Genomic DNA, 24415 nt, shown 5'->3' with positions numbered 1-24415 from the left:
AAAAAAAAAAAAAAAAAAAAAAAAAGGAAAAAGTAATTCTAAATCAGTCTTTTTCTAAAAATTATCTTCTGATTTTTATCATGGAAGAGGGGAAAACTTTCTCTGGTAAAATATATGTATTAAAAATTATCATTGAAAAACAAAAAGTCAAAAGTCCACCAAAAAACACTCAGGACTACATTTGTGTGTCAAGGTTTGAGAAACGTAGCACTAAGCTTTTTTGTCCTGAGCAGTTCATTGCTCAGCAGGCAGATACCAAGTGTCACTAGCAGGTTTGTTTATTTCTGTCATTTCTAATTCAGGGAATTAGAAATGGTGTTATTTCTTGATGACAGACAGCTCCTCACGATCACACACATGACAGACGCCCAGACAGGAAAGCAGGACTGCTTGTAATCTGAACTTGAGCAGCCTTAATTCTCAGTATGACATAATCACAGTTTAAATACATTCTATATACAAATTTTGTCTACAGAAATCACACAAGTAGTTCTTTCCAAGATTTTCATATTTAATTAAGAGAGAACAAGTCAAGTTCCTACTGGCTTTTCTTTGCATTTTCTTTCTGAGCAAGCCATTTTGCATCTGAGTGACGGATAGCACACTATGCTTCTCTTACCGTATGCACCTTTCTCGTTTGTATGGTTGTCATTTCTGTTACTGTTTTAACTCCCAACCCAAAATGAATGCACAATTTTCATCTGAGAATCCCTGGAGTGTGGCAAAATAGAATCTATTATACTACATTTACACAATGTAGACATTCAAAAAATATGTTGGAGAATAAATTCAGGCAAAACATCGGGGCTGTTTACCACCGGATTCGTAGCTCAGAAGAAAATGCTCTGAAACAGCTGCAAGTCACCCACCTCCTAGGGTACTATGCTTCTTGACTGACCTAAATACAAGCGCACTGATCACTGCGTCCTTCTGTACTTGGTATTTCAAGAGTAAGTGCAGTAAACATAATTTCATATTCCTTTGCTCAGAAAGCATTTCATGAAAAATTCTAAGTGCCAGAAACCCAGGGAACAAAAGATTAACTTCAAAACTTTGTTTACTTCTCAACAGATCAGAGTATTGATCAGTTCACAAATACTATCACCAGTATTGCTTATCTCAGGCTTGCCGGGCATCCAAAAATGTTCGGGTCTTAAAGTGCTAGAGTCAGAAGTCCATTTGGTGACTTTTTAGTGCCACTGGCTTATCAGCCTTAGACTTTTACATCATTCACTTCAAGCAGGGTCTTGTCTTTCCACTAGTAGAGTGTCAAAGGGAAGTGACCTGACTAATCCTTGTGCAATAACATAATCATGGTAAGACACCCTTTAAAGCAGGAAGACTTTGTTACCGTGTAGTTTATTATTATACAGATTGGGATAAGATAAATGTCAAATCATGTCTCTGGGTTAATATAATTCTATAGATTGAAAAGCGGACAGGGGAAAATAATAGCTAGCAGGGAATACTTCAGAGGGGTCACCAACAAAACAAAGAGGATATTCTATAATACTTTCCTTTCTTTAAAGAAAATAAAACTTTCTTTGCATCTAAGGAGACTATTGAAACAAACTCTTTCAATAAAGAGTATCATAATACTTCTTTTAAAATGTGGCAATAAAAATATAGTTTAAGGGTGAACTTGAAAAGAAAGAGCATATTTTGAGTTTTTATTAGAGGTATTTGATAGGTAGTTTAGCAATGAATGTTAACATCTTTCAAACAGTTGGGAATAAAACTGTTTCAAGCCAAAACTCTCCTTGACTTTCCGACACACCAAGTTTTAAATTACACTGCACATCCTCAGAGGAGCTGCACTACTTGCAAAATAAGGTGCTTCACCTGGGAGGGAAGAGAGCTGCTGTCACAGTCCTGCACCAAGCATCTTCCCCAGGGAAGGAAACAAAAATGAGACAGAAGGAGAAAGCAAGTTAGAGAAATGGGAAAAGAAAATCAGAAATGTGAAAGAAGATAAAAAGAGGCCAGAAAATATAATCTCCAAAAGGGTGCTTTTCCTGGATATCTAAAACCTGCTATTTATGAGATCTTCCCTATGTCAAGACACAATGAGGAAAGAAAAGAAATTAAAGGCATGACCCTCTCCTTCAACATGATTACAATTTAATTCAAAAATAATGATTAAATGTTGAAAGAAGAATAGAGGGGAATAAAGAGATCATTAAAAATCAAATTACACAATGATAAGTGTTTTCATGGTTTACATATTTATTACATTACCTTGGTCTGGAATTTTAAAGTGAAAATTGTTCTAAAATTGAACAAAAGGATAGATATTACTTTTTAAAAATAAGATGACTGAATACTATAAAGACCATTACTTTTTCTAATTGATTCTTAAAATTGATACAATTTCAATTAAGCTTTTAACTGGATTGGGAACTTATTCAAACATTTATATGCATCAAAATGTATATGCTGCATACATAACTGAGTGAACTCTACAACAAAAGAGGAAAGAGATGTGATTTTTTTCCTCTCTTAAATATGAAGATATGATACCATGGCATAGTAATAAAACAGAATGGACTATCCTAGATCAGTATGAGTAGAATCATGGAACAAAATAGAAAGAACAAATTGTAACTCACATGTGGAAAATTAACACATGGCAAAGATTACACCCCGAATAGGTCAGAGAATAGATTGTACAAGGTGGTTGAAAAGTTGGTTTATTGTAATTGGAGAGAAATCAGAGCAGACGCCTACCTTACAAAACATAGAAAGGCAGGCTCCAAACAGATAAACAGGTGAGTATGAAAAGCAGAAATGCCAAATCAATGACAGTATAATCAATGGTTTTGCAATCTACTTATTAAAAAAAGACTTCTTAAACTAAAGGGCAAAACATTTATTAAATGTTTCACATAAAATTATTAAGCTTAAAGTTGATAAAGAGTTTCATGAACAGATACAATAAGATGACCGAATGGAAGAAGACATTTACAAGGTCTCAATCTAATACAGAATATATGAGAAAAGAAAAAAGAAAAATACAAGGATATCAGGAGAAAAATTGGTAAAGGTTATGCACAGGAATCACGAAAAAAAGTAAAGGAAATGGGCTATAACATATACAAAAATGTTTTTTCAAATTTTATAATGATTAAACAAATGCAATTTAAGATAATAAGATATTAAATATCAGCAAGATTAGGAAAAAGTTAGAAGGCTGAATAAAGTGAGTTACTGGCCAGGACATAAGGATATGGAAACTCTCATGTACCAATGGTACGAGAGTAGAGCCAGGGTTAGTTAAACTGAGAAGCAACGTCCCTATGCTGCAGAAACTCCACTCTTGGCTGTGTTCCCTCTCAGATAAATTCCCATACAAGTTCTTCAGTGACTGTACTAAGGATTTTTGTCCCAGCATTGTTTGCATTACTGGGACACTGGAAGCAATATGCATATCCACACCCCGAGAAATAGGAAAATCAATTTAATTGATCCTCAGTATAGTAGTCAGTTTCCCGTCACTGGGACAAAATAACCAATACCACATCTTAGAGGAGGAAAGGTTCTCTTGACTCACAACTTTCAGGGGGTTCAGTCTAAGGTCACCTAGCTTCAAGGCAGAAGCAGCATGGTAGAAAAAGCTGATAGAAGAAAGTTGCTCATATCACATCAAGCAGGAAGCAGAGAGACAGAAGGAAGGGGCCAAGGACACAAATATGCACTTCCAAGTCACATGCCAGTGACCCACATTCAAGCAAGACCCACATTCAAGCAAGTCCCACCTCCCAACCCATGAGACTTTTTTGGGACTTTTTAGATTCAAACCATAATACACAGTATGGAGTGCTATGTAGCAGTTAGAAGAAATCAGATGTACATATAAGAATGTGGATATTTTTAGGAACATAATGCTGATTGAAATAGCAAGATAAGAATCGCTTTCACACCACAGGCCATTTGTATGTGTGAAAATATTTGTTTACAAATATTCATCATGACATCCTTCCAAAGAGCACACTCTGGAAATACAGCAGAAGAGTCACTTCAAAGTGGAGAAACCTGACAGTCCCCACCTTGGCCTGGGGTTTAAGGTCAACTACAGCAGTAAGTATGATGATAGCGAGAACCCTTGAGGTGGTATGGTTAGAAGGGCTAACTTGGGCTTCATGGTCTTCCCTCCAACAACACACAAGCTAGTCCAGTCAGTAGAAAAACATCAGACAAAACCCAGTCAAGAGTCATTCTACTGAACTGACTAGTGATCCTTGACACCACAAACAACTTAATGGCTATACATAGTGCAAAATTCTGGATGTGATCCTGGGACAGAAAAAGGATAGGAGGAAAAATTAAGGAAATCTGAATATAGTTTAGACCTGACACTTTATAATGTATGATGTATAGTAACAATACATCAAGATTGCTCCACTAGCTGACAAATTTGCCATGGCAATGTAAGATCTTAACAGGAGGGGAAACTAGGTCAAGGGTATGCAGACATATTCCATACTTTGTTTAGAACTTTTCTCTAAATCTATTCTAAAATGTTAAAATAATATTTTAAAAACTCCATGCCTACTAAGCTATATATATATATATTTTTTTAATGAACTTGTACAAATAAAAGACATATCAAATCTAGTAAAATGGTCACCCATGGGGATGTAGAAAGGGGATGGGGGAGAAGAAGGGATAAAAAAGAAGAAGTCCTTAACCTCCCCATGTTACAGAAGAAGGAATAAAGTCAGGAAAGAGGATTGTGGGGTTTAGTTAACACTGTACTCACAACACCAGCCTTCTGACCCTGAGCATACAAAAGGCTCTTTTCTTAACCAATCTCTGCTCTGAGAACAAACTAAGAGCAAATCCACTTCAGGGATAGGAAATGGGGAACTCTGCAGGTGACCCCAAAGGGAGCATGGACCTTTGCATGAAAAAGAAAAATAAGTTGCCTGGGGGCTTTTGAAGGAAATACAGCATGTGAAGGGCTCCCTGGGCTCAAAGATGGGAGCTGGGTTTAAGGCCAAAGAGAACTGGGAATTAGGACAAGCTGCAATGCTTAGGGCAAATCCTCGAGGAGTTGAGCTTACAGAAGAAAGAATCATTGACAATATGTCAGTAGGATGTGGAACTCATGAAAACCACCAAGGAGTAAGATTTTTTTGAAGCAGAAGGCAGGGAAGCTTCCCAAGACAGGGCTAAAGGCAGTGACCCCAAGGCTAGAAAAGGCACTTAAAGGTGAAATATCTGTGGCAAAGAAGAACTCTGTTCTGTTTTTCTCCTATTTTCTTAGTAAAAACCGAAAATTTTCAGAAGAATGTAAGAGCCTTTCCAGAAACTTGTAGGCACAGCGATGGCAAAGACAGTCTCAGGGCAGAGGAGAGTTGACAGGATGGAGGGAGAGGAGCAGCAGGTATGGAGAGGGGCTCTTTGACCAGGTACTTCCTGACCAGGTCCATTAGCTCAGTACAGCACCATCAAAGAAAGTGATGTAATTCAAAATTAGAGAAATTCTACTCAAAATCAGTTCATCTCAGAAAAGCATTAAGTAAATTAATTAAATTCTCAATTCACAGAGAACAAGGAGAGCACATGGTTTTCAACACCTCTGAGCATCAGATGAAATTTGGGTAAAGACACATGGTTCAGATTAACACTCAAGCTCACTACTTAGGCTGTTTACCCTTACGCTATTTACCCTCTGCTTACTAATATGTTTTTGGAAAAATTAACAATCCCAGATGGATTAGTTACTTGGGGGTCAGGAAGGCACATGTCTTCGAGTGAATCCTAAGGATGAAGAAAATGGTCACTGCTAACAGCCAATCTACACAGGCCAGGATCTGCGAAGAGATGCGAACTCCACTCAACAAATGGTTCAGGCAGAATGGAGTTCTTCTACCTGAGTTCTAGCAAGGCTACCAATGGATTGATAAGCAACCCTTTACAAACTGTGATATAACTACAGAGTGCCAAAATTGAAACAAATTTAAAACAAGGCAACAGCATGCTTCCACATGTGAAAAACATAAAATGGAAAATCTAGTTACATCTATATAAATAGAAAATATCAAAGAAAACTGGTCATGCTGGTTTGTTGAGAAGACCTGGGCAGCTAATAAACAGGAACGCTGAGAGCCTTTTAACCTTTTGCACTTCTCATGCCTCACGCTTATTGAATTGCGAGTTCATCGTCTTTTCAAAAAATGAATAAAATGTTAAGATTAAATGATTAAATATTTGCACATTTATATTCTACCACTTTCTTTAAAGACTTCAAGACATAAAAAATATATCTAAATATACAAAAGGATAAAAATTAGAGACACAATTTTAAAATAAAATAAGGGAAAGAGAACAGTAAGACCCCAAGGTAGAGTGAGCACAATAAGTGCACACCTGTCCCCCCAGCTGCTGGACTTGACCACGCATTTGGTGTTGAAACACAATCAGAGTTAAGAGTCTATAAAAACCTGGCCACTCAGAACAGGCACAGCATTTGCAATTAATGTGTCTTTCATACAAGCACCACACAGTTTGTTTCAGTTTCCTGCCTAATGTTAATGAAATGGACATCAGCTTCATGGCAGCCCCTAAACATTCCATTTCCAGAGCTATTTTTGTGCCTCTGTATGTCAGACCTTTTCCACTGGATATCGTAGCCTTCACTGTTTCCTTAGCCCAGTTTCATTTTTTCCTGATCATCCAAAGAAGCAAGCTTCTTTGACAGTAAAAAGCAAACACAGGGTTGAGTTCCCAGTGATGCAATGGAGTGTGGGAGGATATACCACTGCACTTGGAGGCCTGGCCCTTACAGAGCCCTCATTTCTATCAGCCCCCATGATGTTGCTGGATTTTGATAGGCAGAGGAATGGCAGGACCAGAGATGAGTGCTCCTCTGTCAGCTGGAATGCTGAATAGTTTTGGCACAAAATACTCAACTTGTCTACATGGGCTATAATATGCATGAAAAATAAAGTTTTATTTCTAAGATGCTTAGAGTACTGTGGCCTATTTGATTAACATGGAAACTGAGAGCATCCCTAACAAAAGGCTTAAACTACTGACAGAGCAGATGGATGGCATATGGGGGTGGGCACAGATACTACAGGTACAGGATGCGTAGTTCAGTGGCAAAATCCTGGCAGGACTCCTATCACAATCTGTGTAAAGCACAATGCCCGACTTGAGCTCACTGCTATGATTTGTATCTAGATGCCCCCTTCAAAGCTCTGGGGAGGTGAATGGATCGAGGGGCTTGCGATACTCAATGGATTAGACCACTGGTTAGAGCTAAATGTGCTGTTGAGAAGCGAGGCCTGGTTGGAGGAGGAGGAGGATCAGTAGGGTGTGGTCTGGAAGGGTCTGTGGCCCCCCAGATCTCTCTCTTCCTGCTGCCAGGCCATGGGCTGTTTCTCCTCATGATACCATTCTGCCATGCTTCCTACTGTAGACCAAATAAACTTTTCCTTCTTTAACTTGTGGGTGTCAAGTATTACGTCTCAGTGATGAGAAAGTAACTGAGATGCTTACATGTTAGGAAATTGAATGCTTCTATTCTAGGAGGTAGAGACAGTTTCAGAAGAATTGGAAAAGGAGAAACAATATTTGAATGCATATTGTTTGTTACTAATTATCTCTTATAGATATTCATCAGCTTCTTCATTAAAAAATCTTAGAATGTAATTGACTCATTAGAAGACAGAAATAAAATAAAATAGAGATAATCCAGAAATTTGAGACCTAGAAAGGTGGAAGACTTTTGACAACTACATCTATACAGCACACGTGAGAAAGACATTTTAGAAGACAGAGTATGCTGTAAACCAGTAAGATCCCTCAGTCTAACTTCAGGCTAAGGATTTATCTCAGTGGTGCTGCTGCCTGCCTAGCAAGTGCAAGGACCTGAGTTCAATCCCCAGTATCAAAATAAATAAGTAAATAAACAAATAAATAATAAAACTTCAAGGTACCCAATATTAAATTTAAAAAGAAAGAAGCACAGTGGTAAGGAAGAAATAAAATAAAACACACTTGAAATTGTGTCACAGAGAATTGTATGGTTCCTGAAACAGAAATTTTTAAAAGAAAATAAATTATAAGCTTTCTATATTGTCAAGAGACACATTACTAAAAAGATTATGCTACTGAATTTGAAATCTTAGAACATTTCAGGGAGACTTCTTTGACTGATCTGCAAAGAAAAATTAATAAAACTGCTCTGGTTAAATTCACAGCACTGTCTCTGGGCAAGCCTGTTACACTCATCTCAAGAGGGAAGTGGTGTAAGAAAGAGGCAGTTCCCAGAAGCTTATAGGACCCAAGGTCCATTTCAAATGCAGCCAGGGGAAAAGAGACAGCAAAGAGCTCTGGAGGACAGTGCCCGAGGGCGCTGGACAATGAGCGAGAAAGTCTCTCCCAGAGGGCACGATCAGGTTCTACTCAGGGAACTTTTCCCCTCACTGGAAAGAGAAAATTCCGAATGTCTGCCCTACAGGGTGCTAACTTTGCAGGGGACCAGTAACTGTGTGCACTCCTTCTCCTCACCCCTTCTGTTTCTGAAGAGGACATGTCACTCCTGTCATCACTGCCCTACTGTGTAAGCGGAGGGGTTTTACATTTCTCTTTGGCTCAGAGGTCACTAAACCAAGAAGTGTCCCAGCCCCAGTCCATAGAGAGGTGTTCTCCTGGAGACATAAAATTCCAGCTGCTCACAGTGCTTGGGAAAAGAACAGAAATTGTTCCTGTGGAGAGGAGATGCGTGTCACACAGGAAGAATGAAATGGGTCATCAGTGTCCAGAAAGACGGACTGTGACAGATGATACCATACTTTCGTCGAGTCCCCTCCTTCTCCCACACATTTAAGTTATGCTGTCCACTTATTCCCCACAGGTAGGTGAGACCACATGGCAGAGTCCCAGCCATAGGGTTATGGCCTGGCTCCTACTGTCCGCTGAGTGACAGCACCTGTGCTCAGCAGATGAGCACCAGAGCTGCACAGCACACGGGACACATTCTTAACCAGTGAGCACCACGCCCGTTGTCTCAGCGCCGCTCTTGTCAATGAGCTCATCTTGAGCGGAGTCTTCTTCAGCCGATTGTTTTCTACTCCACTGCAGCCTACTTCCTTTTTAGCAATTCCTTTCGGGTGCTGCTGAACTGCTTGAACTAACAGTAAGGATAAGAGACAAGGTAACCACGTTGGACCTGCTAGAATAAAACAAAAGAAAATTTAAAACTACGGATTTTACGCAGTCTCCCATGAAAGAGCCAAGGAAACAGAAGTGCTGAGTCACAGGCAGTCAAGAGCAGTTAACACCCTTCAAAATTACGAAGAACACCAAGAATTGCGTCAGCCTAGGCCGATGCACCAATAGTTTTAATAACAGTGTCAAGCAGACGTTAAACATGCCATAAATTCAGTGGATTTGTGACACTCAAATAAAGTGTAGTGAAGAAAAGGCCTCTCATCAGGACAAGGAACCTCACTGTCTTTGCCTTGGTAGCAGGTACTTCTTTAGCAGCAGGTCACCCGCAAACCTAGTGAGCTCAGACACCGCTGAAGCTCAACTACTGCAATGCCAGGCAGCACTGACAGGCTTCAGAAACACTGCCTGTTCTGGTGTCCAAATGCTCACCCATCAGAAAAGGTGCTCAGGCACGAGACAAAAGAATAAACAGGGAGGCCAAACTGGCAGAGTAGAGACCACAGCAGCATCTTCAGGACCTAGCTAGAATCAAGCTGGAAAGCAACTTGCTGCAGAGAATAAAAGCAGATGTCTAGAATTGGGAGGGAGCTGACAGGACAACTAGAAACTGAGAAGACGCTGGAGAAAAACACAGAAAAGAACGAAGCCGTCTGGAAAGGTCACACCAGCTCTTGTGGAGGGGACCTGTCTCCACCGACACAAGGTTAAATCCAGAGAGGAAGGATCAACAGCTCCAGGGAGAAACAACAAACCAAGCAGGCAACACAGGCTCAAGGAAAGCCCAAAGCTACTACAAACTGCAAAATCAGTGCGCTACTTCGAAAAAGACTCCTTCTGCAAGGCAAGTTAAAGTCGGAGAAGAAATCCAACCCTTGTCAGATCTGAGGGGATTTAATCAGGAGCCAGTTTGGGGAGGGGTTCATGGTTCCAGGCTGAGCTACACAACAAGTACCTCAGGGTCTCTTGGCCACCCTGCCACAGTGAGTACAGGGGAGCCAGCCACAAGAGACAGCCACAGAGATGGAAGGCTAAACACAGACCCTGAGAAACTTGGAACTGAGTTCTGAAGGCCACAGGGGCCTCACCCTCTGTGGTGAGAAGCCAGGCCAGACATGTGTCTCTCTTGGAGGGAAGTGGGTCTGACAGTGCTGGTCTGCCTCATACCCACCACCACCACCATCACTGCCTAAATCAGCACAGAACTCAGTGGTCTTTGTTTTTACCATCTACCAAGTGAGCAAGGACACGGCCTGCCTTGGACACTCGCCACAGCCTGAAAGGGTCCCCAGAGCAGAGGGGCACCTCACAAAACCACAGAACACAGGCTAGCAGAGCAAACTGTGACCAGGTGAACAGAGGCACGTGGAAAGTAGGCGTTGTTAGAGTCACTACAGCCGCCGGGAAGACCCCATGCGCCATCCATGCCAGGTGGGGAAAGCGAGGCACGACTCAGCATTCAAACACAAAAATATGAGTATGGAAACCAAGTAAGCAGTGACTCAGTATTACTCCCCTGTATCTGCTGGATGCCAGGACTATAGACTCCAGAAAGGAATCATCCATTCAAAAGCACAGATGAATTTTTTAGGACTTATTGCTTTTCATCTTTTTTTTTTCGTTGCTTTTTGAGGTTTGAGGGGTCCACATCTTTTTTTTTTTTCTTTTTTGATATGTTTCTTCTAATTTATTATTTTTATTGTAATAATATTTTTAATTTAAATATTCACCATATATTTTCATTACACCTTGTAAAATATTGAGATAGTGCAGAAAATAAAGTATAATTATAAGGGAAAATGCAGAGAAAATAGTACACAATTAATTTCTATCCAAAATGTTAAATGTTCTAAATAGAAAGTGGAATGCATTCTAAAAAAGTCTCACCTGATGTCAACTACAATTAGTAGCACATATGGCAAGGGTATGAGGTGGGGGAAATGACTGACCAGTATTTTCACCCAAATCAGATATTCATGCTTTGAACTTTTTCTCCAAGTGTAACTGATGATAAAACATAATACACACTGCTATTTCAACTGTCATTTTCCTGACTAGTACAGATTCAACATATTTTCTCATGTTCATGGTTTTTTGTATGTCCTTTGAAGGCATCTATTTAAAATTTATCATTTAGTTTTTCAGGGAGCACCCAATTCCTACTTATTAGATTTGATTAAAAGACAGACTTTTTTTTAAAAAATTTACCTTTTTACTATTTTTTACAGTTTATTCTTTTTTCTTCATTTTATTCCCTTTTTTCTTTTCTTCTCTTTTAGTCTTTTCTGTTACTTTTATCTCATTCTATGAATATTCTTTTACTCCTTAATAGAATCCTTTGTCTTACTTTTCTCTCTTTCTTAGTCATCTTGCTTCATTTTTCAAATTTATTTCTTTTAGTTTCCCAATCTCCAACCCCTCCATCTTAACTAACAGAACTATTTTTTTTTTTTTTTTTGGATAATGGGAATGAAACTTAGGACTCTGCACCGGCTAGGCAAGTGTAGTGCCACTGAGCTGAATCCTCAAATCAACCAGCGTAACTGTTATGCTTGATTAATATTTAGATATTAATAAATATTTAGATATTCAGTTAACTCTGCTGGATTATTTCCCTCTTCTTAGGAGAGGTATGGTTGCTGCATTTAGTAGATATTTACTGCACATCACTCTCTGGTTTGTCTTTGTGTTTATCCTAAAATTGGAGCTCTCACTTCCACGGTGAAGATAGTGCATTACCGATCTTCACGGTGTGGCAGTATGCAGTATGTCTTCAACTTGATTTGTGTTGCTGAATGTGTTGTCATTGCAGGGTAGCATAGGTGTTGCTAGGAACTGGTTCTTCTGTGTGCCAATATCTGGATTATCTTTCTGTCATTAAAAATACTCTGGTGCATTCATGGGAAAGAAGGTGCCAAGCACACTGCATCTTCCCCTTGCAAATTAATGGAGTCAGCTGGATTTTGGCAAAGAAGCAAAGGCCTACAGTTAGCCATGACCAGGGCACCTTGCTAAAAGAGAGATGTTAACTAAAGAGATCTCTGTACTAATGACCAAGTATTTCACTATAATCTACCCATGAACCTCAGCAAATGCACACACACACACACATACACACAAAGGAAAAAAGAAATATAAGAGGACAAGGCAATAAAATGCTTCCAAAAATGCCCAACTACCCCAAAACTGATTCATAGGGCACCAATGAAGAGAAAATCAAAATCCACACAGCTGAATTATTAAAAATGACCAAAAAAGAGATTTAAATGGATCACTAAGGTACTTGGAAAGCTCACAGAAAATATAACTAACTAAACATATAGTAGATTGAATAAATGAAGCAATCACTGAGTTTACCAAAGATGCGAATACAATGCTAGCTGAACTAAACAAAATTAGGCAAGGCATGAATGACCAGTTTAGCAAATAGAGTCCGTGAAAAGGTACAGAGCAAAAGTTGAGGTTAGACGTTCTATGGAAAGTAAGGGTAACACAAGTGACGAATGTCAGCACTAGAAGACAGAGCTAGCGACATACGTTCAGAGACGCCTTGAAAACAACAAAAGAACATGAAAAGGGACACAGCAGCTGCTAGATGATGCAAAGAAGATGAAGCTAAGGTTATTCGGAAATAGTGAAAAACCAGAAGACGACACAAATAAACACAAAAAAACTATTTCCAGAAAGAATAACAAAAATTTCCAAATATGGGGAAAATTTTAACATACAGATAAGTGAGGCATATAGAAGCCCAAATAATTATGATCAGAAAAGAACTTTTCTGTGACACATGATGGTCCAAATCCTAGAAGCCCAACACAAGCACATAATTTTAGAAGCTGATAGAGAAAAGAAATGAATCACTTCTAAAGGTAAACCCATTAGAATTACAGACTTCTCAATAAAAACCACAAAGGCCAGGAGAACTTGGAGTTAAATGTTTTAAGCCCTAAAGGAAAATAACTTCTAACTCAACAACATATCCTGCAAAACTATCTTTTAAAAATAATGGAGAAATATGGTCATCCCACAGAGCACCTTTAGAAATCTATGAGCGCCAAACAAGCAATTCAAACACATCCCAAGCATATTCTAAACAGAGACAAGAAAGCCCCAAATGCCAAAAAGTCTACAGAATACATATGCAAGGCAGAGTATGAAGTTCATCAGAAGAGGCAAAAAGGAGAAGCAGCAAAAGGAAAACACTGCAATGACAGTAATAGGTCAATATTTTCAATAAAAACTCCTAAAGTGTATGCGATCTCAAATTCCAAATCAGAAAATGGGTCAAACAACAAAACCGAACAGTATGCTGTACACAAGAAATACATTTTATCCAAAGTAATTCATAGAGTAAAAATCAAAAGGATGCAAAACAATATTCCATACAACAAGAACTCAAAAACAAAGCAGAATTCATTATTCTATTTTCAGACAAAGTAGACTTCAAGTCAGAACTGATCCAAAGAAGCAAAGAAACATCATTACATATTTTTAAGGGAACAACTAAACAGAAAGAAGAATCATAAACATATATGCACTGAACACCAATGAACCCAAATATATAAAACAACCCTGTACGGAAAAGGTCAGACAAACATCAAGACAATTATAGTGGGGACTACAACACCCCACTATCACAAATAGACCAACTAGATAAAAATCAACAAATAAGCCGGGCATGGTGGCACACGCCTGTAATCCTACCCCTAGGGCGGCTGAGGCAGGAGGATCCCTGTGAGTTCGAGACCAGCCTGGGCTACATAGTAAATTCCAGGTCAGTCTCAATTACACAGTGAGATTTTGTCTCAAAAAAACAAACAAAAAAAATCAACAAATAAATATCAGAGCTGAACTATACCTTCAAACAAATGGACTCAATAGATAGCCACAGTCTATTCCACCAAACAGAATACACATTCTTCTCAGCAGCACATGGAACTTTCTCCAAAACAGACCACATATTAGCCTATAAAATATGCTTAAGTAAATGCAAATGAGTTTAAATTATCCTATGCATATGACATTTTAGTTCAATGAAACTAGAAATTAATCACAAAAGAAACCACAGAAATTGTGCAAACACATAGAAATTCAACAATACATTCTTGAATATTATGTATGCAAGGAGAAGTTCAGAAAAAAGTTATATTAACTAGAATCAAATGATAATGCCAGTACAACATACCAGAAACTATGGGACACAATGAAAGCAACCCTAAGAAGGCAGTTTATAGCTGTGAATTCTTGTATCAGAAAAACACAGTGAGCCCAAATAAATAAACAAATTATGTACTTCATGATCCTAGAAAAACAAGAACAATCCAAATGCAAAGCTAGAATAGAAATGAATTATAAAGGTCAGGCAGAAATTCATAAAATTTTGACTCAAAAGGCAATACAAAAAAAATCAACGAATCAAACAAAAGGATTTTTTAAAAGTTGGCAAATTCCTAGTCAATCTTACCAAACACAGGGAAGAAAAAATCCAAATCAATGCAATTAGAAATGAAGAAGATATGGCCTCAATATGCATCCATTTTCCTATGAATGACTCTAGTTTCTCATTCTTTATGGCTGAGTAGTACTCCATTTTATAGAAAAACCACATCTTCTTTGTCCAGTCTCCAATTGATGTGCAATTGGGCTGTTTCCAAGTTTTATCTATTACAAACTATGCCACTATAAACATGGGTATACATATATCATTGTAGTATAATTATTTTAATTCTTTTGGAAAGATACCCAGCAGATAGACAGTTGGGTCAAATGGAACCTCTAGTCCTAGTTCTCTGAGGTATCTCCATATTAGTTTCCATAGTGGTTGCACCAGTCTGCACTCCCACTGTAGGAAGAAAAGGGCTAAAGATGTAGAGGAAGTGGGAAGGGTAGGGGAAAGGAAATAAGATAAAAGAAAAAATATGAGAAAAGGAAAAAAATAGAAACAAAGTCTTTGTAAACAGGGGAGGGGGGTGAAGGGAGGGCAGGGGAATGGGGAAAAAATAAGAACCAAGACCTGTCATGCAAAGGTACAAGATTCCAATGCTTAATGTAAATATACTGTATACTTAAAAAGTACCAATAAACTCAATGAGAAAAAAAAAAGAAATGAAGAAGATAAAATCACAATGGACACCACTGAAATTGAGGTTATCAGGAACTACTCTGAAAACCTGTAGTCCAATACATCAGAGAATCCAAAAGAAATGTCGATCCATAGATATACATGAATTACCAAAATTGAACTAAGAATATATAAAGATCCTGAATAATGTGATAATAGGCAATGAAATTGAAGGAGTTTGGTTTTTTTTTTTTTAAGTACCAACTAAGAAACACTAAGGATCTAATAGATTCAACACTGAAATCTATAAAAACTTCAGGGAAAATTGAATGTGAATAATCCTCAAATTCCTTAATGAAACTGAAAAGAAAACAATATTCCCAAAGTCATTCATGAAATCTAGCATTACCAAGATTCCAAAACAAAACAAGGACCCAACTAAAGAATAACAACAGGCCAATCTCTTTAATGAACACAGAACCAGAAATCCTCAACATTATACTGACAAATGGAATGCAACAAATCATCAAAAAAACCATACATCATGACTACATATGCCTCATCCCAAGGATGCAAGTGCAGTCCAACACGTTCAAGTCAAGAAATATAATCCATCACAGAAACAGAAGCAAGGACAAAAGTCGCACGATCATCTCAAAAGTTGCAGAAAATACCACAGACAAAATCCAACATCTATTCATAATAACAGAAAATAGGTATAGAAGGACATTACCTTAATCTGATAAAAGCCACTTGGGAAAACCTACTAGCAACATCATAATAAATGGGGAAAACCTGAAAGTTTTCCCTCTAAATGTGAAAAAGACAAGAACGTCCACTATTACCACTCCTATTTAATACTTGAAATGTTAGCCAGAACATCAGGCAAGAGAAAGAAATAAAAGAGATATGAACAGGAAAAAAAGAAGTCAAATTATCATTATTTGCAGTGGCATGACTCTCTACATAGAAGATGAAAAGAAATTCTACCAAGAAACTCCTAGAATTAATTACTAAAGTCAGTAATGTAGCAGGATATAAAATCAACACACAAAAATCAGTAGTGTTCCTGTATACCAATAATGAACACACTAAGAAATAAATTATAAAAAACAATACCATTCAAAATAGCATCAAGAAAAATTAATTACTTAGGAATTAACCTAACCAAGAAAGTGAAAGATGCCTACAAAGAAAACTACAGTACTCTGAAAAAGGAGATCAAAGGGAACATCAGAAATTGGATAGAAGTCTCACGTCCCTGGATAGACAGAACCAATACTGTCAAAATGGCCCTACTCTCAAAAGTGATGTACACATTTAATCCAATTCCAGTAAAAATACCAACAGTATTACTCACATAACTAGAGAAAATAATCCTACAATTCATATGGAACTATATGAGATCAAGAAAAACAAAAGCGATCCTTGGCAATAACAAAAGCAGGAGGTATCAAAAACCCCAGACCCGAAGTTATGTTACAAAGCCCCACTGATTAAAACAGTTTGATACTGGCACAAAAGCAGATATGTAGTTCAGTGGAACAGAACAGAGTATGCAGAACAGCTGTAGGCACATTCAGCTATTTGATTTTTGAAAAAGGGGCCAAAAACATGCTAGAAGAAAGGCTGACTCTTTACAAGGTATTTCTGGGCCAGGGAGTTAGCTCAGTGATGGCACCACCTACCACTCAAGTGCAAGGTCCTAAATTCAATATCCAATACCCAAAAAAAAAAAAAAAAAAAAAAAAAAAAATCCCATGGGCAGGGCATGGTGGCGCAGCACTAATCCCAGCACTTGGGAGGCTGAGGTAGGAGGATCACTGTGAGTTTGAGACCAGCCTGGACTACACAGTGAGTTCCAGGTCAGTTCAGTCTCAACTACATAGTGAGACCCTGTCTCAAAACACAAAAAAAACTGGCCAGGGATTTAGCTCAGCAGTTTGGTGGCCTGCCTTGCAAGTGCAAGGACCCGAGTTTAATCCCCGGTATCCCCCCCAAAAAAAACCAACAAAAAAGCTATTTCCCTTGTAGATATCTTCCTGAAGGAGTTAAAGCCATCATATTACAGTCATACATGCACACTCGTGTTTATAGCAGCATAACTCATGATAACTAAATCTTAGAGGCAGCCTATATGTCCATGCAATAGCTAAAAGCATAAAGAAAAGGTGGCATTTATAAAAAATGGAGTACTACTCTGCCATAAAGAAGGATAAATCTGAGTAATTTGTAAATGAATGCACCCTGAGAACATAATATTAAGTGAAATAAATCAGATACACCAGCTTAAATATCACACAATTTTTCATATATGAGATACTCAAAATACAAATAATTAAAGAGCAAAATACAAGGTAGATATTAGAAAACAGGGAGACAGACATCTTCCAAAGAGGAAGATGACTAAGATATGGAAGGAGAGAAGAGGAAATGTAGAGGAAATGGGTACGAAGAAGGCGATGCTGCGTCCCTGGGCCAACCCCGCATGAGTGCAGTCACTGTGTACAGCAAATGTACACGAATGAACGTTTAAAACTTAAAAAAACTTTAAAATATGAAAAAGTCTACCCTTGAACCGAACAAACAATGTGGGGAAATAGGAGAGACCAAGGGAGAGGAAGCAATGGAGTATTTATTAGTAGCCCGAGTGGTTTCCACCTTGACGGCTGTCCCAGCGGCACTGACTCCCATCACCTCTGAACCTGCAGGAGCTGCGCGGTGTCCTCTCAGCCACCACCCTGCGCTAAGGTGGGTATACGGGCGGCTCAAGTCCTGCGGGGAGGCAGTGAGAACAAACACCCCGAGTGGGAACGAGCTGCTTTCCGTGTGCACATGGACCCGTGCGCTGATGCTGCACCGGGACCCGAGCAAACGCTGAGTCCACTGCTGTCAGGCAGGCCAAGGGGCTCATTCAGCAGGACTGACATCCTGTCGGCTTAGAAAATACACACCAAACGCCCCGGATGTGACAGACTAGGGATGAGTGCAAAGAAGGAGGTGATCTGGGAGGGTTAAAATGGTCCAAGTATATTATCTGCACATACAAATCTGCCAAAAGGAAATTCATTAACGGGCAAAGCCAATAGACACTAAAGGAGATGTACAAAAAAGAGAACCAGAGAAATCAGAAGTGTTTCTCACTAGGTAGAAAAGAGCCTTTTTCATGACTGGATCCCAAGTACAGATGGACTCACATTTCATGTTGCAGTCTCTTGGGGTGCAGACATCGAGGCCCTACTGTCCCTGTCCCTACCCACTACCTCCTGTTCATCACCCTGTATGGGCCAGGAGTGCAGCTCTCTGGGGAGTGTTCCTTGAACAAGTGAAAGTGCTCAAGGCAGGACACCACCTCCCTCAGGAGGCTTACCAGCTTGTCTGAAGGTTCCAAGATGCCCAGGCCACTGATTTTGCAAGGGTAGTAACTTAGACATGTGGTACAGCAGCCCCGGGGAGTCAGGACAGGGCAAGCCGGCCATTTGGGGCTGGCTTTACAGAACCTTACCAAGACAAATACACCTCATCTTGCCCTCCCTCCAGACCTGCAAAGCCATCCTCACGCACACAAGCAACTCTTTCCTTTGGCAGCTCTTCAGCCACTTCAAACTATAGCAAATAACTCAAGTAGCCTTCCCAGGAAACACTTCTAGCTGCTGTAACACTTAGGCATGCTCATTTGAGAGCGTTCTCTTCCTTTCTGCGTCTGTGTTTACTCGTTCTGTTGAATCAGACTATTCATCCAGTGAGCCAGAATAACATCTAATTATATTTTCCACCAAAACACTAACATGTTATTAATGCCTAGCAAGTAAGAAAAATAATAATGCCCCATGTTTCCCCTTTCCTTCACATCAGGGTTTTATCTGCAAAAGGGGACTTCTGAAGGGTCAATTAAAAATATATTAGACTTCTCTATTTTCATATATGAAGGCACAGCCTGTTAAATAGGGCATGAAGCTATTAGGCACTAACCTATTTTTTTTTTTTTATCTCCTACTTCAAGAAGACTTCATGGTAAAAGTCATAGCAAAAGTTGTTCTTTTCTGAAAAGTATGCCCTGACCACAACTGTCAATTAAAAATGTTCCCTATAATTTTATGCTCCCAGATGTTTAATAACCTCATGAGAGCCAAAATTTCCCCTTCCTTAACACCCAAACCCACCCCACCTACCCATGCTGTTGCGACCCCTAACCCTCACACACATCTTCCAGCGTGGAGACCTCTTCAGTACTCTCTGGAGAAACCAAGACTGCTCATTTCAGCAACCCATCCACTAAAAGCTTGATAAATCACAGTATTCCACAATAAGGCTTTCTTTGTCTCTTTCAACTTTAATTTTAATTTTATCAGTACGCATTTATTTACAGTACATAACGATTACGTGCCCAGTGGACAGCTGGCACACTTATCAGACCCAACTTAATTGTTTTCCTCCCTTTTCTCTCATTCTCCTCCCTTCCACCTCTTGGTCAGCTTCTCTTCTGTAAAACATCGATCTCTCTGTTTCCTAAAATCTATCTTTTATTTTGCTTTTTATTTTTTAAATGTATACTTTAATTTTTTAATATATAATACAAACCATTTAATCTTTAAGCTTGTGCATCTAATTCATTCTTAATAATATGGTATTAAGGCATAGCCATTTCTCTACAAATGACTGAATTTACCCTTCTGTATGGAAGAGTAGTACTCAATTCTGCATAAATACTACATTTTCTTTATCCATTTATCTGTGGATAGGCACATAAACTCCTTCCAAGATGCCAGTGAGTTGTGCTGTTATAAACATGGGTACCCATACAGGACTGTAACATGATGTCTTTAGCTCCTTTAGGAAGATGCCCAAAGGGGAATAGTTGGATCAAACAGAATTTCTACATTTAGGTTTCTGAAGACTCTCCGCACTTATTTCCATGGTGATTGCACTCGTTCACACTCCCACCAGCAATGTGGGAGGGTTCCTTTATCCCAACCACTCTGCCAGTATCTGTTATTAATTAATATATTGATAATAGCCCTTCTTTCTGGAGTAAGACAGAGTACCGGTGCTGCTTTGGTTGGCATTTCTCTGCCAATTCTTTCTTGAGCCTAACAGCCCTCTAATATCATTATAATGACTCATTCTTTGGAATTTGGAATATGGCAAGATCTGTGAAGTTCACAGCACAACGTGGTACATATCGGGAAGCCAAACAGACAGAATAATTAACACTTGGTGTGTGTCAAAGTAGAGCAGCAGCTGTAGCGGCAGGCAGCAGAATTCCTCAGACCATCTCAACACTGCACAGGTATCTGTGCCATGTCTGTGATCTCCTCTCGACGACACTGGTGAGATTCCTGCAGGCGGAGACCATTGCTGATCTAGGCTCAGACTCCTCTACAATACCTAATGCTAATACTGCCAGACATATAAAAACTATGCAGTGAATTCTCACTGATTTGCTCCACAGGGAAGCTGAAATTACTATCAGGTTGAACTCAAGAGTGAAATCAGGCGGAGACAACAGATTAGTAATAGAGCCCTGACAGTGAGTGTGACAGCGCTGTCAGTGAACGGAACCAGATTTCAACCTCAGAGAGACCTGCTCGGCATGGAGTTGCCGCAGGGTTGATGTGTGAGGGCGGAAGGGGCAGACTGACAGAATCAAAGTCAGTCTTCCAACAGTCTCAAAGAAGACGCCGAACTATGTAAGGGTCCCCTACCAAAGCTGAAGACAAGGGAGGCACGGGGAGTCTGTCACAACCGAATTGTGTCTGCCCTCGGGAGTCTTCCAGAAAAGACACACAGGCTACTTTTCGTGGAAAGGAACGTCCAGCTCTGCGGGAGGCAGGAAAGTCAGCACCACTTGGAGTCCCCTCCCCACTTAATGAGAGCTGCCTAATGTCGTCAGGGGACTCGCAGCACTGCTGGTGCTTACGTGTGGCCACTGTTTTATCTTCGCAGTCCTGTCTAGGCTACATCACCAATACTAGCACAGTCTCTAAACATTTAGATTCTTCAACGGCGGCGGCGTCACATGTCAACAGGAAAAGATGAAATCGAATAAGCTCTTAATCAAACTTCTTTAAAAAGTTCTACTGTTGTTGTCACTGTTCCAGAGTTTATTTTCTAGTTCAGGTAGCAATGGAGTCAAACATCACCAGCACTTTTTTATCAAACAACCGTCCATTCCATAAATGCTAATTAAACACCTCTAATATGTAGGCACTATTCCAAGTGTTATGGAGGATAAATGAATAAAACTCTGCTTTGGCCTTAAGAATATGGAAAGATAATTAAAAATTAAAAATATGTAGTAAAGAACTAATAGAGAGCCATGTAATTTCAGAGCAGGGATCAATTCTCCCAATGTTTAGCTGGGGATTTAATATTAATAAAACCATATGGTTTATAAAACATCATCCACAGAACACACAAAGATTATTAGTTTCAAAACAGTGGACTCGCTCTCAGATAATTTCCCATTTATTCTTCCAACACTTGTTTGTCTTGTGACAAAAGAATATACAGCCTGCCTTCCAGATCTGTGATCTCTGTATCTGTGGACCCAAAACTCCACAGAACAAAAGCACTGAAAAGTAATCCAGAAAATTCCAAAAACCAAAAATTTGAGTTTGCCCCAAAACAGTATTTTGCTGAATCCACACAAATGAAGTGATGTAGGCACTGTAGTAGGTGCTGTGAGTAGCCTAGAGATGATTTAAAATACATAGGAGCTGGGCATGGTGGCGCACACCTGTAATCCCAGCACTGGGGTGGCTGAGGCAGGAGGATCGCTGTGAGTTCGAGACCAGCCTGGGCTACATAGTGAGTTCCAGGTCAGTTTCAACTACATAGTGAGACCCTGTCTAAAAAAAAAAATAAATAAATAAATAAATAAATAAATAAATAAAATATGGGAGGCTGAGGGTAGGGTCTATATTAACAATATACCATTTATACAAAGGATTTAAATTTCTGCAGATTTTAGAACATTTTAGGAGATCCTGGCACCAACACCCTGTGGATACTGAGGGATAAGTACATTAACTTTTTTAGACAGAGGCTCATTTTAAAAGTATTCTCTGAAGAGCAAGTTTTTTTTTTCATTACAACCTTGCTGCAAAAGCATTAGTAATGTCTAATAATACAGATTCACATATTTGGAAAACATTACAGCTTCCAAAACATTTCCACAAATACTAGTTCAACAGATCTCATTTGGTTGCCACAAAACCCTGAGAGCACGCAGGGTCAGTTCCTTGTCCCCGTGGCTGGCTATTCATATGTTATCGTTATTATTTTCATGACACACAGGAAAATATGAGGCCCAGAGAGTCTTGTGAGTGCCAGCGACAAGTGGCATGTCAGATTTGTCGGTTTCCAAAAAAGAAAATTGCTGGCTAAGTCCTCCAATCTAAAATTCCTTACAAGTTATTACACTTGAAAACTTACGTTGCTCGGGTGTAAGTTCCCCGCAGACTGAGCACTGAGAGCCCCCGGTCCTTTCCTCTGCCTCCTACTTGTTCCCTCCTGGGACGCAACCGATTCCTCAGATTCGCAGCTTCTCTCCAATGCAGAGCCAAAACCGAGTTCTCCCCTCTAAGAAGCCATGCAGGCCTACCTGAGGGCCACAACTGTCCTGGTTCTGCAAGGAACAGCACTCTGAGGGCCTCTAATTTAGGGCACTAACCATCAGTGGGGAGGGATCTCAGCAGATGCTATAGCCTCATGCAGCAGGTCCCCTGCTGGCCTAGGGAAGGGCTCCTGAACTCAGTCAGGGTCAGGTGGAAAGAGAGGCGGACCTGATGCCTCCCAACCTTATGTGTGAAAGGACCTCAAGGACAGTGATGACAGAACATGCAGAGAAAGCCTGTGAGTCTTGGGGGCTTACGGTACACTTTAAAAAGCAAAACGACTGTGAATGTCCCTGACCCCCATTCCCTACCCGACAGCCGCGTTTATCCCGTTTGACCTTGTACTGCACAGACTCACACCCTGCGGCTCACAAAAGCCACGCGGGACCAGAGGGGCATCCTCGGCCCCTACATCCTTGACTCTGGCGGCTCCTTTCCCCTCGAACAGGATGAATGGGTGTCATCCTTACCTCGTAGTGGGCCACGCGCTGGGATTCTGATATCAGTTGTGCACTGCACACCTTGCAGTAACTGTCTGTAAATAAATCTTGATCGATGTCGGAGGACTTCATCAGGCTGAAGGAGAATCAAGAGAAAGGAAAAGAAAAGTGAGTCCACTGCGTGCCTGCAATGAAGGCCATTCACCCTGTGAAAAGCCAGGACTCCATAACAGGGATGATTGTGATGGTAACAGCAGGGTAGGTCTCCCCAGCCTTGCTGTTACCATGGCAATTAGCCATAATAAACATACAGTTTATAATTTTCTCACAGAGGCCCAGCAAGGTTCCTGGCACCCTAAAAAAAATAAAAACCCAGCTTCAGTTTTTCCGGTTCGAATAAATATTAGACTTGTAGCCAACACTTTATCAGGGATATTTTGAGAGCATATTTACACACATGATACATGTTAACACAACATTTGAAAGCACCAACCCGAAATACTGTAAAACATCAACAGGAAGTACACAGCAAAAGGAAAGAGGACCAAAGAAAATCTAATACATCAACGCTCTGAAATATGATGTTTCCCAAATGCTAATTCAATCAAGCCCCCTTTTAAGAGGATATTTAGTGAAATAGAAAAACAAGTGTATTAATAAGTATGCACAGTATTATACTAAACATTTTACATATTTATATGCATAGAAAAACATTCTTGGCTGTTTTAACAAAATTCAAATAACAGCTATCTTTCAGATATTACATGTAATTCTTTTTATTTTTTTTAATTCCCATAATGCACATCCATTACTTTTTAGACAAAGACTGTTATCTTAACTAAAAGCCCTAAAAGCAACATAAAAACTAGTCTTTAGTTCAACAGCTATACAGTACTTACAAAATTTACAAATCAGACCAAACTACATTACTTGATACCTCATGACCTGTATTATGAGGAAACCTTTGCCATTCACACTGACTTCTATATTCAGGGTTACTGAAACCCATCAAAGCCACCTTCACCAGTCCACATGACAAGCAATCCCACGAAAGTCAATAAACATATTCTCCAATTCGGAAACCCACATCAAAATGCATCCAAGGACCTCAG

General features: G+C 39.6%; 1 protein-coding gene across 3 annotated transcripts in view; it reads right to left on the bottom strand.

Moving 5' to 3' along the window:
* Positions 1-24415, bottom strand: part of Zmat4 (zinc finger matrin-type 4) — a 437748-nt gene that overhangs the window by 343427 nt on the left and 69906 nt on the right. For all 3 annotated transcript variants that reach the window (XM_033765352.1, XM_033765353.1, XM_010617137.2), the window contains exon 2: positions 23334-23439. In XM_033765352.1, the coding sequence (XP_033621243.1) occupies positions 23334-23435 (102 nt within the window). In that variant the 5' untranslated portion in view covers positions 23436-23439. The remainder of the gene's footprint in view (positions 1-23333; positions 23440-24415) is intronic.

The sequence above is a fragment of the Fukomys damarensis genome, unplaced genomic scaffold (assembly GCF_012274545.1).
Source record: "Fukomys damarensis isolate Sample0158 unplaced genomic scaffold, DMR_v1.0_HiC HiC_scaffold_18, whole genome shotgun sequence".
NCBI lineage: Eukaryota > Metazoa > Chordata > Mammalia > Rodentia > Bathyergidae > Fukomys > Fukomys damarensis.
The sequence above is the reverse complement of the archived record's forward strand: the minus strand, read 5'-3'. Positions and strand labels throughout refer to the sequence as shown.